The following is a 14,327-nucleotide window of genomic DNA, read 5'->3' on the forward strand; positions in this document are numbered from 1 at the left end:
AAATTGCTACAGCCTCTGGTAAGGACAGAGTTAGATCTTGATCTTACATGGTTTTAATCAAAGAGAGCGATGACCCCAGATCAGACTCTTATTTTAGTTGAAGGCACTTCCAGCAACACGACTTATCCACTTCAGCACACCCAAGCAGTGCTGGGGGCAGATGTCCACCGCTTCAGTGGGTTTGTAAGTCTCCCCAATGAGAAAAGTACCAGGAGTCAGTACCTCCGGTGCAAGATGCTATCGGGAACATCGAAAGAATGAATGGATAAGACAGCAGTCAGCACCATGCAGGAAGATTACTCATATTTTAAACATTAGACCCTCAAAAAAAAAAAAAAAAGGAAAGAAAAGGCCCACTTACTTCCACAGCAGAGCAGAACCTCTCATCCTGAATGGCTGTAAAAAATATCTTCAAAATCATTGGAAAACCCCTGTCATGGAAAAGCTAGCTATGGAAACACACAGGAAGGAAGGAATAAAAGGAGCCAGGGGTTGCAGGTACTCTGTTATTTATTGTACAGTATTTCACTGAAAGTACAAAGGCATCATCAGTATTCACCAGAATTGTAACAGGTACATTATACTCCGTGTTAAAATGTGCTACTTTAATGATGCAAGACAGAACACAAATTTAGAGGAAGAAAGCAAGGAGTTTAAAAAAAATGTAAAAATACATTTTTAGTAACTGATCTGTACAAAGGAAACAAAACAAAACAAAACAAAACAAAACAAACAAACAAGAAACCAAACCAGAGTGTGGGGATTAGAGCCCTCAAAGTCATTTAAAACGACGTAAAAAGGCACTGTTATCTACCATGTAATTAGGACCTTCAGGTTCTGCTTCCTTCATACTGATGACTGTGGGGGTATGGGAAATACTGTTACTAAAATGATCAAACTCTTACAAAAGTATTTACAGAGACAGGCAGAAAAATTCCCCTACAGTTGTTCCAAAGGAGAAACATTTTCCCGGTTGCAGAGCAGAGCCTTCCTCCCTACCCTCTCGCCCCAACCATGCCAGAGCTGTGACCTTGAACAAGCAAGTGGTGACGGGGTAGGAGAAGCTGCCAGAGTCCTTCTAACAACGGGAAAGTGTCTCTCTCATCTCTGCTTTATTGCTTTAAACTCTCCTATAATCAGGGGAGCTAGAAAATAAAATAAAGCCCCTAAACCCCACATGACAGCCCCAAACCATCTGAGTCATCCTTGCTCCAAGAAGATGGGGCAGGTGACCAGGACAAGATGGGGAGGACCCAGAGGAAGAGCTGTCTGGAGCTTTCTCTCTAGAGAAGAGGGGAACAGACGGGGACAGTAACACTTCAAACTACCAAACATTTTGTGCCGCTTTTCTAAATCTCCCCCTGGGAGCCTGACAGTGGTGAGTGTCAGTAGGAGCAAACCCAGGGCACACAAACCCAACAGCCAAAGCATCTGATGGCAGCCGTGGGACATCCCCAGGACGCTTACACATGAGCACTCTTCGCGTGGGTTGGGGAGCTGGATCCCGAGGCGTAGTAGAAACGGTTTTCACCGAATGTCTGGGCATCTCCTGAGCAGCAGACGATGACAGAGCCACCGAAGAGGCAGAGGGCAGAGCCGATCCAGCCCGTGTACAGGGAGTAGCCGAAGCTCATGATGGTGGTCTCGCGGTGGGCACACACGGGAAACCAGATAGTTGCAACGACACCACACATGGCTGGGGAGGGATGGAAAGGAAAGGTCAGTCCAGTGTGTCACCCCACCTTGGGGACACAAAGCACACCAGAGGGAAGGGAAGGCTCTGCAGGACAGGGGACATAGAGGAAACCCATCCTTTCTTTGAAGTCCCATCATGGAGCTCAGGAGTGCCAGTATCAGGGCTTGGTCCAGGAGATCTCCAAGCAGGAGGCAGCGTGGGAGCCTCACAGGGCGAGGGATGAAGACAGAACGGGCATCGCTTTCAGGAACCAGCAAACAAACAAAAAAACCCAACCCTGCTGCTTGCCACAATCTGATGTATTTATTACAAGGGAAATAGATTTGTTCCCTAGAAATATCTTTAGAAGGGAAGAATAAAAGTCATCCCTGAAATTGATGCTCTGAAGAGCTGCAGAATTAGGACTAGACTAGATGTGAAGCAAGACCACAAAAGCCGTATGCATTGGTGAGACAATAAAATCGTTGGACAATCTCAACTGGCTTAAATCACTACTACTGCCTGATCTTACATGCTATGTCCTCAGCCCATGTCAATCAGCATCACTGCAGTTGCTCTACTGAACGATCACGTTAACTTTACTGAAATATCCCAGCACTTGGTAAGACAGAATCGGGTTTATAAAATACAAGCAGAAAATGGGCAGGGACAAAATAAGCAGCTGTACAACATTGATTTGTTGTTTTGTTTTGTTTTTATGGAGAAGGAAATGTCTCTGGAAAGAAGACACTTCCCTATGAAAAAATTCTCTGTATCAAGTGATGGGGACAAATGCAACAAGGCTCTCCAGAAACCTATTGAATGGAATAGAAATAGGACCTCACCTGAAGCAAAACCAGTATTTTACCTAGCGTCTACAGTGGGTCAAAAAATTACTGAGGACTTCAAATTTTGCTTGAAATTTCCTAGTTTTTCTTCCCATGAAAAGCGGGAAGGCTGCTGTGGTGGTGCTGCAAGGACTGTGGGGCAGGTGACATGTTAAGGAGAAACCCTCAGGATGGTAAAGTGGGTTCAAATCCAGCACTTTGCAGGCAGCCAGGCTAGAAATCACCATGTTTTCAGTGTGCAGCACGCACGTATGGTTTGCTCCAAGCAGGGACAAAACACGTGCCCTGCATTCTCCTCGTGCTACACACTCACTGCCCTCACCGAGGGTCCCATCCCCATCCTGCAAAGTCCCCACATGCACCAAGGGCAACAGGAGTTGATGGTGTTAATCACCTCACAGGAGCAGGTCCTAAAACAATACTCCTTTATGGCCTGTACATGTGAGAAGAATTAATCTGTCAATATTTACTTGCCTCCGGGACAAGCTGTGCAGGACTCCATCTTTGTGGCTATCAGAGTATCAGAGCAAAACAATAACAGGAGCGTGGCAGCAGTACAGATTTCCACCGACCACGCTAAAAGGTATCTGGAGACAGTGTCAAAAAATTAAGGTTGCAAGAGGAAAAAATAAATATATATGAGATTAAAAATAAAATTGTTTAGTTAAAGTGGAGAACAAACCGTAGCTCCTGGCCAGTACAACAGAAAACCCATCCCCGATAGCTGGAGTTATTGTGAGAGAAAATATTTTCTTATGGAAAAGAGAAGAACATTTGAAGGATGCTAATAAAGCCAGTAATAATTCTGGGCCTCCTCAAAGCAAGGACCCTGTGGCTTTTGAAGGAACTTTAGGAGAAGGCAGGGAGGGGAGAGCAGCATTTTTCCTGCCTGTGGATCAGTCCTGCAAACAGTATAAAACTAAAATGTATCAGTTGGAAATCTGCAAAGCATTCTAATGGGCTCCAGAAAAAAAGCTTCTTTGTTGTCCAAAAAAAACACAATCATCTTTTCTTTTTCTGTCAGCAGTAATTATACATATACATTTATGTCCATAGACTATAAGAGCCTTATCTACCCAGATCCTCCCCCACAACACAGGACTGAAGAAAACACTTGCACTGGGGTGAGAAGAGCTCTCAGGGACGCCAACACAATGGCATCTCTTGTACAAGGGGCTCAGATACATGTAAAACCACCTTATCTTAATGCTGACAATACTAGAAAGCTGTGAAACACAAGCCAAGGACTTTGCACGGGTTAGTTTGACCTCGAGGCCACCAGCTGCCATCGGTCACCACTGACTGTGTCACTCAGCAAGAGGGACACCCTGAAACAGGACTGGATTTCATCGCTCTGTGTAGACTAGATGGTTGTAAATCCTCCGAGAAGATGTGAAAGGGACAGTTTGCAATTGTAATATTTCTCGGTGAACTCAAATTTTGTTCTAGCTGTATCACAAAGGAAGGCTTAAAAGGTTGATCTGCCAAGAAACCCAAAAGGATTGCAAAAGGCAGTTTAGGGCAAGTTTCAAGTACTAAAAGAGCTGCCTACAAGGATGAACACTTTGTATAGAAATTATTACCCCTTTTCTTTTGTGCTGATGGCAAGGGACTCTTTGCCTCTCTCTAAATATGAGCGTCTTCAGAGAGTAGAGCTGCTATAGTCAATATAATCTAGTGGAAAACTAAAAGAAAAGTCTGCAAACAGAAGGAACATTTTCTGTCATACCATGTCAGCTGGAAAAGCATGCACATATTGGGGCACACACATACTGGAAATCTTGCCTGCTTTTTGCAGCTGGAGTAGGCAGCCCTGCAGAATTAACCTCAGTAATACTCAGTATGGTTTGTCCTTCCTCTATCAGATCGCTGTAAATCCACAGGGACACATCCCAGGCTCCTGGCATTTCTAAGTCGCTTTTGACTATGGACTTGCAGTAGCTCAATCTGTTGAGCTGAAACTCATTACGGGCATAATTTAATTCAGCGTTATTCTACATATTCTGCGTTACAGGCATAATTTAATCAGATGGAAGTAACATAGACGAGAAGCACAGAAGGTGCTTGGGGAGGTGGGGGAGATGGAGCAGGATTTTTGCAACTCAAGGGACAGTGAGTCCCTGCCACATTCCTTAACAGTAAGTCAAGCCTTTCTGTGGAAGCAAGAATACTTCTCTTTCACGGCCAAATTTAATTATTCCAAGTTGCTGACTCAAGATCACACAGATTTCTCTTTCAAAGCGTTTGGTCAAAATAATAGATACCCGTGATTCCTTTTTTTCTGTGTTCAGTGCAATCATTTTATCTTGGTATCTGTTGATGTGCAAGTAAATCTCATGCAGTGTCCAGAAAAACTTATTAATATCCTTTATTTAGTATGCAATAGCTAATATGGTCATTTTGCAGTCATGATTCCCAATAACTAACATATTTTTTCATCTGTGTTTTCCAACAGCTCGAATCCCTCACCTCCATTAGGAAAAAGCCTGCTTGGTTACCAGCACGGGGTCCCCCGAATTAGTATCAACAACACAGGATGGGCCAGGGTTTTTCCATCAACACCAGCACATGAAATGTTTTCATACTGGCTGAGAGCAAACCTCTGCCGACAGTTGTTTTCGGCAATAAATCGATTCTCTCGGACAGATGGGATCCAGCAAAGATATAAACACATCAGCAGGCAGGATAGGAGGGTGTGCACACAGGTTGTGCTCTGCAGCCTGCGATTACCAGCGGACAGAGCAAAATCAATGGAATCTCTGAGCCCCTTGTTTTCCTGGCAAGTTTTCAACTTTTTTTGTGGTTGGTTATTTTTTTTTTTTCCACACTGTTTCAACCCCTGTTTTCCTTTTTAATTTCAGTGACAAACTGCCATCCCTTCCGTGAGCAACACATGAAGTTGGCCATGAGGCCAGCTCCCCTGATCGCACCTCCACTCTGTATCTCTGCTATATTAGTGAGTGTTTGGGGGTTTGTTTTCTTTTAACCAGAACTCTGGGAGTTGGTCTCCGCTTAGAGGAAAAGACTGGAGCCTGTGCGGGTGGGGAAAACCACACATGAGGGTTCAGTGCCCAGAGAGTAAATAAGAACAGTCCAGGGCATATTACTTCCAGAATATAACAAATTTTAAATCAGTATTATGACTTTCGAGGCCTGATTCATGCTTATTAAATGCTCTGGAATGGTAACACCTCATTTCGTAAATAACAGATCATTAATCAGCTACAATAATGTCAAAGTCCCAAGCTCTGTACATTATTCTCCTTCTGATGGGACTGTCTTGCTGATCAGCCTGGAACATTTGGGGTTTGTAAAAATAAACGTGGGTTAGTTTGGTTATTTAAAAAAAAAAAAATCTTCAGAGAAAAAGGAGCTTATTTATTCTTCCTTTGTGATCTGACAAAAAGAGTGTTATTGCAATTGTGACTAAAATATTATTGTAATTGTGACTAAAACATTGTGATCAGGCTGCTGTTCCCAGCCCAAATCATTCAGGGCTTCACCAGCATGAACAAGCCACTTCACCTCCAGAGACTTCAAAATTCACAGGAGTAAAAATCAGTAAGAATTCCAAATTCAACCCAAAGAGCATTTGTCTGCCAGTGTCTCTGTAAATACACATTTCCTTTCCTCACAGGATCTACTTAGCGGGAAAAACACGTTCTGAGGCAGAGAGGAGCCTGGCTTTTGGGGCACCACAACTCCTCCATCCTCTTGCATTTATTCTCCTGCTAGGTGTTACACCCCAGCAAGACCAGGATGGGAGAGGGACACACAAGACCCCAGACCCTGGTGCAACACTGCAAGACACTTATTCTAATGATACAAAGATACTAATATACTTATTCACTTATTCTAATGCGGCGTTAGCCAGTACTGCCACTGCAAGTTGTCTGCCGTGTGTGCTGGTCCTGTAATCCTGTTGCCCTTTCACAATGCAGGTTTAAGGGCAATGCTCTTGCCTCCACATCTGCAGCCATGCGAACAGGGATGGTATACAGCACAGTTCTCCTTGAATGGAACCCAAAACTTGTGGTTTTTTGTGACAAAGTGCAGCTCTGCTGGGCTTCCTCCATCCTGTGCAAGGAAATCCAGCAGAGAAGACTTGTCTGGTAGTAGAATTTCATTCTCAGGGAGAAAAAAAACCCACACTTTTTTCTTTCACTGTGACAAAGCCAAATACCTGACTCCAGGTTTCAGGACAGAGATGAAGGTCACACATTCCAATACCTAACGTGGCTGTTCATGATCGGCATGTCCTAACTAGGCCCTATAAAGCTGATTTTAGGATTTCCAGCTATGACAATGTGCCCTTAAACCCCACAGATGTTGAAATGGCCCCTTGGTATCAGTTCCTTAGATTTTGGATGTACTGACTCATACTAACTGCTTCTCACCAATGCATCAGAGGAGGGACCACTTGCAAGGAAGAAGCATCCAGAGGACAACCTCTCTGAGCATGTAGCTGTATCCAGTGCCCATTTCAAAAAGAAAAAATAAGAAGAAGAAGCAAGAAGATGGGCATGATGTCAGTGCAGGCTGCCAGTGACCAGCAGAGCCACACAAAGAGGCCACTTTCCCTCCCCCATCCTTCTCTGCCACGCAGACGGGTAAAAACAAGCCACCGCAGCCTGTTGCTGAGATGACGAGGCTTCAAGAACACGCAGGTGTTGCATTGGGGACAATGAGCTCCACAGTCTGAGCCGCTCAAAACAATCTCCGCAGGCACTGAGGATGGGAAGAAATTCCCAGGGGGACCTGGAGGGCAAGGCTGGCCAGAGGGGTTGGGAGGCACCGGGGACATGCCACCTCCTGGCTCCCTCCGCTGCTGTCCCAGCAGCACCAGCACCCCTCAGCCATGGGCTTCCCCTCTCACACACCTCAGCTTAAAGTGACTTGGCTGCATCCGCAATACTCAGAGAAATTCGCAGGATATTCCTTCCCTGTAAGCAGGCTGGGGGTTTGGACCCTTTTCCAAAATTAGCATCATTTCCACAGCGCACCAGCAAAACAAATGCCTCCAGGCTGCTGCCTGTGTGCAACTGCTGTCCCCCTCCCACAGACACAGGCTGTGGCTGTGCCCGAGGTCTCTGCAAAACAACACATAGTGGGGGTTTCACAGCCCTCCCCTCATCTCCCTGCTTCACTCCCTGACTCCTGTCTTCATCCTCCCACTCCCACTCGTGCCTTTCACCCACCCCAGAGACCACAGCGATGCCGGAGAGCTGCAGGCTCAGCCCAGCCTGGACAGCCACACTTTCAGGTGAACGCACTGAACCAGCTTGCACTACACCGTCCTGGAGCAGAACAAACCTCCAGCTCTGCACACACGCGGGGTCGGTGGGTGCCTTACCCAGGAGGATGATGAGGATCCCTCCCAGCTGGGAGCGCCGGTACTTGGCTGCTCCAGGCTCGTGGCCCATCCGGATGCAGGGCAAGACCGTGATCAGCAAGAAGATGGCAGGCAGACCCAGGACAGAGGCGGCGATCATCAGTGCTCGACAGGCTTGGACATACCCTGTTGGCAAGGCAAGGAAAGAAGATTCTGACTGCAACCTTTGGACAAAGGCTCCTGTCTGATTAGCTCCTAAGACTTGCGCAGAGAATGGGAGACACGTTCAGTCCTTTGTGTAAACAATTAAATCTTCACTGTGCATAAGACAGCGTGACTGCGGAGCAGTGGGTGGTGCAGGAACACGGGATGTGCAAGCTCAAACTTTTCAAACAAACAGCTCTGACTGGAAAATACATGCTTTTCCCAGCAAGACACTGAGAAATCACAGAGCTGGGAAATAGGGGAAGGGAAAGTAAAAGAAGCAGCTAGAAAGGAGTTTTCCTACATCTTCACAAGGACAGCCTTGGTGAAATAATAAGAATTTAAAGTCTTAAAGAACAGCTTGCTGTGAGCAGAGAAGGTAACTATGGAGAGAGCTGAATAATTGAAGACCCACTACTAAAGCACGCAGGTTAATGAGATACCGCTACCAGCTGCCCTGAGGACCTGAGGATTGTTGAACTGGAGGAGCAGGGATGCTCACCAACAACAGCCATGTCCCGATGTTTATGGTGGAGTCTCAACGGAGCCCCATGGCTTGAGCTGATGGCTGGCACAGCTCTTCCTTAGGATAATTTAAATATACATATATTCTGTCTATATAATTTATTTTATGTATAATTTTCTATGTGTAATTTGTATATAAAATATTAAAAACCACATGTAAATAATAAAAAAAAGGTCATTACTTGCATGCAAAAGAAGAAAAATCAGTGCCAGATTTGCTCCAGTGCCTGGTGAGCCTCCACCAGCTCTCGGGACAGCTTCAGCAGGGCAAATATGCTGACTGTCCCCTCTTATTAACAACATGAAGCTGCCACATGCAGACATGAAGTTTTGTTATGCCTCAAACAATATCAGCAAAAAGGGGCCTCAAGCATGTCCCGCTGACATACAGATAAGACATCAGGAATGAGGATTTTACTGTTCTTGGAAATGTCGATTTTGTGTATATTGGATATTTGCTTGATTTTTCAAGAGGAAACTTAACAAAAAGAGCTACCTGAGTAGTTCAGGGCAGAAAACAAGACCCTGTTGAGGGGCTGGAGGGGGCTGGCAATGCCCTGCGCGGTTTCTGTGCAATCAATCCCAATTAAACAAGCACACAAACACTTTTGTTTAAGGACTTGACTCAGTCAACAAAAGACTCTTAGTACATTTCACCTATCAGGCACACCAGGATACATTTCTACCCCCTGGAACGTCGTGGGTATCCAACAGGTTACAAGCAGAAGCATCTTGCTTTGTGATTTGTTTCTGCTGGAGAGAAGCATTGCATTCTGCTGCTGGAAGACCTATTTACCTATTTATTAAATTTCATTCAATAATGTTTTTTTTTCAGGACAAGCCTTTTCTCTGCCTTCTGTGCTGGATCCTACTGAACAATAGTCACAATAAGGAAGGTAAACCTGCTAAAATCAGAGTATACGTACACAGAGAAAGGGAGAACAGAAGCTAGTCTGAGAGATTCAATATTGCCAAGCATGATGTGATACAGACAAAGCTCTGTGACAGAGAAATTCAGCAATAATCTTTCTAACCTTTCATGAAAACATTTTGAAAACAGTTTAAACAAGTAAATAAGGAAACAGTAAAGAAAACTACAAGGACTGTTAGTCCTTTCTACCCCGTCAGCTATGGAAGAGGCATCTCTGAAATGCAGGAGGATGTGCAATCTAAAGCAGCAGAATGAAGTGCTACGGAGTTAAAAGTGATTGAAATAGGTAAGATCATTACCTAAAGTTACAGGGACAAGGCCGCACAAGAATTTGGCAGGTTTAATTGGCTCAGAAGATGTATTAATACTGATGAAACAACTTGCTTAATTTTTGCTTTCAGTAAACTAGATGAAAATTACTAAATAATTAGAAAATATCAAGACAAGTTAAATGTAGTTACCTCTGTTTACCACGTAAATTCTGTCTTGTCTTGGAACATGTGGGTTGCACAAGACCATCAAGACCAACAACAATCTTCCAAAAGGTTAAAAGCCATAGCAGCATTAAAAATAGATGCTGAAGTATTCATTATACTAAAAAATCATTTTAAGGCATAGAATCCTAACATCTGTGATGGTTCATCATCATCCCAAAACAAAACTAAAAGTAGTCTATTATATCTCAAAGTACTCTATTATACCTCAATAAACTATGTGTTTTGGAATGCAATCTATATACTAGATGTGAAAGTAACAGCAAGCAATGATTAAGCACTAACTGGACTTTAATAGCCACAGATAACACATGATAGCTGGGTATAATTAAAACCAAGCATAATTTAATGAGAATCACATTAAGAGCTATCATTAACATTCTTTAGCATGTTTAATGGACCATCTCCTGCGCTGATGAAGTTGAAGGAGCTTCCCCATCAATCCATCCTGCAGCAGGACCTACCTGGCTCAGAGCAAGGCTTGGGTGGGAAGGAGGACAGGGATGCCCATACCTGGCAGTATGAGGATGTCCACGAGGGGCTTGCAATGATAGAGACCTGTCGCCATCACACAGTCTGCCCACAGCCCCTTGGATCCCAGCTCATCCATTTTCCTGCAGGTGGTGATGGTGTAGCCGCAAGTCACCACCCAGTCATTGGTGGACGTGGCCACAATCACCCCGATCCACCCGATAAAACTGCAAACAACTCCGGCCAGGTGCAGGCAGGTGGCCACCATGTCGATCCCTTGGTGGGGCAAGGTGGACAAGGAGAGTGTCCGTAGGGGTTCAGCAAAGCCGGGCACTGAGATCCCGGCTGTGGGCACCTACTGGGAGCAGAAGGGACGGGGTTTGGTGGGAAGAGGTCCCTGAGTGCTGCTGCAGGGCTCGGCTGCCTCTGCCCAGCTCCCTCCTGGGGAGGGGTTAGAGCTGCCTCCAGCCCCATCACGCATGGGAGGAGCGAGCGGGGAGCCCCAACTTCTGCCTGTTCATCAAGAGAGTCGGGGGAAAAGGAGGGTGTGGAGGGGAGGAGACACAGGATTACACCCACCCGTGCTGGAAAAACAAACCAGGCTGCTTCATTCAAATGGAAAAACAGTCTGACTATTGAAAATATAGCAACAAGGCAGAAAAAAGAATGCAGCGTTTTTGAGCTAAACATAAATAATCACACTTCATGGAAAGATAAGGCATGGAATGTGGTGGACAGAGTTACTCAAGAGGTGGGACTGATCGCCTCATCAAAGCCACCAGCACAGCTGCAGTAAAGGGACAAAATCTGTCTTGGGTCTTTCCTGATGTTTTCAGTAAATAGAAAATGATAAAAGACCCATTAGTGCATTCTCTGCTTGTGCTGGGGTTTTCAGCAGTATTAACTAGTGCTCGGAGAGTCTTAAATATGTGTTTAATGGCATCTTATTTCCACTTTTGAATGCTAAAATAAAAACAAGCAACTCCTTACTCAGACTGATCACGGGTGTAAGTTTTAGGCTGCTTGCTAGAACAAGGAACAGCCCACTTCAAAACGCCAAAAGAAAAACTCCACAGCCTGTTCTGCATCAGGAGAAGAAATAAGCAGGGAGGTTATTTTGCTAACTTTACTTTGTATTTTCACAAGCACGTATATACGCTATCGGGTGCCAACACATCCCTAATGAAATTTCATCCTTGTGCGTCCTCCAGTGCTGCTGATTTTGCAAGGGGAAGCGGTTTTGCAGATAGAACGTGCGTGGAGGGACCACTAGCGGAGAGCTGTCCGCATTGCGGCCAGACGGGAGAAACCAGGCAACAAAATGACAGAACAATGAATTGGATTCATTCCTACGGCTGCTAGTGAAAATGAAACACGGAAAGCTACACTCCAGGATTAAGGTGCCAGGAGGGAAATATATTCTGCTCCTCATCCAACAGTATTTTTCCCAGTCCTTAGCAAATAAAGTGAAAAAAATGAACGACACCATTCTAAGCTCCATTTGTCACGTGTTCCTTAGATTGGAAATTCCAGGACACAAGGCCACAGTTTTGTTTGGTCAAAGCTTCATCTGAACACTGGAATTACTATATAAATAGCTGAAAACAATCCTTGAAGAGGAGCTTTTATAATAAACAGAAATTTAATAGTAGTTTTCACATTTGTTTTATATTGTTGGCTATTTCTTGGGGTTTTTTCTACATTTGATATTATGGTATTTTTGGGAAGCCACACCGCCACAGACTTCCTTGCTGAGATTCCATCTCTCTACATCACTTACTCTTCTTGTGCACACACTTCTGGTTGAGCAAGCTGTTCCTCCCACCCAACCACCATTTTCATGTTGCCTAGGGTTCTAGACATATTTAATCTTCCCCCAAACAATATTCCTGCTTATTTAATTATTCAGGCGATAAACTTGCCATCTCTGGGGTGAAACTAGTGTTGTTCCCCTTCTTGGACTACACAATTGCATTGGACAGATCACATGTCACCTCCCAAATTTGGAAGGGGACGGGCTGACAAATGAACACGCTCCTGCCTCTCCCCTTCACTGACTCACTTTGCATTTTTTCAGTCCAATATTTCCTCCATCTAACCCTACAGCATTCTGTAAATTAAATACCTGGCCTGTATAACTGTACTTAGCTTAATACTGCTCTTTGAATACCAAGCATGAGGATACTTAATCGCTTTGGGATGACTGACCCCAACCTCTGTCATCTAATGATACCGTCACCACACAATCCTTTGGAGTTTAAAAACCATGCATATTCTCTAAATCACACTAATACTTAGATTTCTAACATCCTTCAAAGTATTTTTTCTTCAAAATACCAGAAAATTTTGCAACATGTTGATATCCCATTTCATCACAAAGCTGGTGATAGTGCAGGACCACTCTAATGCACACAAAAAGAACAACTTTGTAAAACACAGCAGGATATGAATGCACAGGCTGTGGACACATCCCACTGTAATTCAGCCTCCTGCAGTTCTGTTTCCTTAACCACAAAAGCTTCTTAACACTGCTGTTTTCTTCCCAAATGTGACATTTCAGCCACTGCAACTGTGCCCGGTGGGCACATTAATTTCATTAATGTCGACAGGGATGTGAAACATTTACTCTTTTGTCACTGTTATAGGTAACACTACCAATATATAAGTGAATATAAGTTAGTGTGCTGCAAGTGAAAAATTATTCACAAGATTCATACAATCAGAATCAAAGAATGGCTTACCAGCTATACGCTAAGTAAACAGATACGCTTAGGGCAATATTCTTAACATTTGCCATTTTTAAGCAATTGCTACGCATGCATTTATTGCAGCAAGCGTCAACACCTTAAAAATCAACCTTTTTACCCTGTTACTCAAGCAGCTTTTGCTTGATCAGCAGTTTTCTCTGACAAACGACATGCATTGCAATTAGTCATTCTTGCACAAGCTACCAACACCCTATGACTTTTCCCTCGTACAGGTGACTCACCTTGAGCCTTTTCTTTGTGGGGTTTCTCAGCCCGAGAGCTTCTCGTTGCTTAGAAATACAGCACTATCAAAATATAACACGGGATGCAGAAATAAAGAGAGTTAATTGTTCAAGTGGTACAGCTAGTTGTTAATTTTCTTCCATACTAAAGGCTGAGCTCATCAAAATACTACCAATTTCATCTTAATCCTGGTCAATACTGCTCATTCTCTCTCTTCAGCTGTAAAATACAGGCAAGTACATTGTACATTAGGCTTCAGAATAATCTGAAATGTAATGAGGATTTCCTATATGCAAGACCAGTACCTTAAAGCAAGGACAAAGCATTTTTACTCTGGTTTAAAGGGAAGGAAAAATATCTGTCTAGTATGTGTGACTACACTTGCTTATCTGTCAAAAAAGCCCAACGCTTGGCATGAATAAAATCACTTAGAAAATCTCCAAAAAGTTGTATTTTTTACTACAATTTGTATGTTTGTTTTCTAAAAGTCACCAACAGAACGCAGACTATTGTTGTAAGTGGTGGAAGCTCAACCTAAAGGAAGCCCCACTGACATACAGCTTACAGAACAGCTCCCTTCTTCCTCTCTACTCTGAATTTTCTATTGAAGTTCCCTTATGGTTGGCAAAAAATGTTAAGCAACTTAATAATGTGATTTACAGAAACACAGAGCTCCTGAAAGTCACTGTAGGGCGTATTTTTCATCAGCACACAATGTCTAATTCTCATTTCTGATTTTAGTCTTTTATAAATCTCAGGATTTTATACGGTGATGTATTAACTATGTTGCTCATCACTAAGCTATTAAGGAGTGTGAATAACTCACCAAGTAGTCTCAACAGAAGCTGTGCCCCAGA

The 14,327-nt window shown here is 43.9% G+C and overlaps 1 protein-coding gene across 1 annotated transcript; it reads right to left on the minus strand.

Moving 5' to 3' along the window:
- Nucleotides 1-492: 492 nt before the first annotated feature.
- On the minus strand, nucleotides 493-11,011 carry CLDN11 (claudin 11). The gene is made up of 3 exons (XM_005512017.3): nucleotides 10,523-11,011; nucleotides 7,877-8,041; nucleotides 493-1,696 (listed from the first exon to the last, which is right to left on the minus strand). Exons 1-3 carry the CDS (start codon nucleotides 10,746-10,748, stop codon nucleotides 1,464-1,466), a joined length of 624 nt encoding a protein of 207 aa, XP_005512074.1. The 5' UTR covers nucleotides 10,749-11,011; the 3' UTR covers nucleotides 493-1,463.
- Between the last annotated feature and the right edge of the window lie 3,316 nt (nucleotides 11,012-14,327).

Source organism: Columba livia, chromosome 9, assembly GCF_036013475.1.
Source record: "Columba livia isolate bColLiv1 breed racing homer chromosome 9, bColLiv1.pat.W.v2, whole genome shotgun sequence".
Lineage (NCBI taxonomy): Eukaryota > Metazoa > Chordata > Aves > Columbiformes > Columbidae > Columba > Columba livia.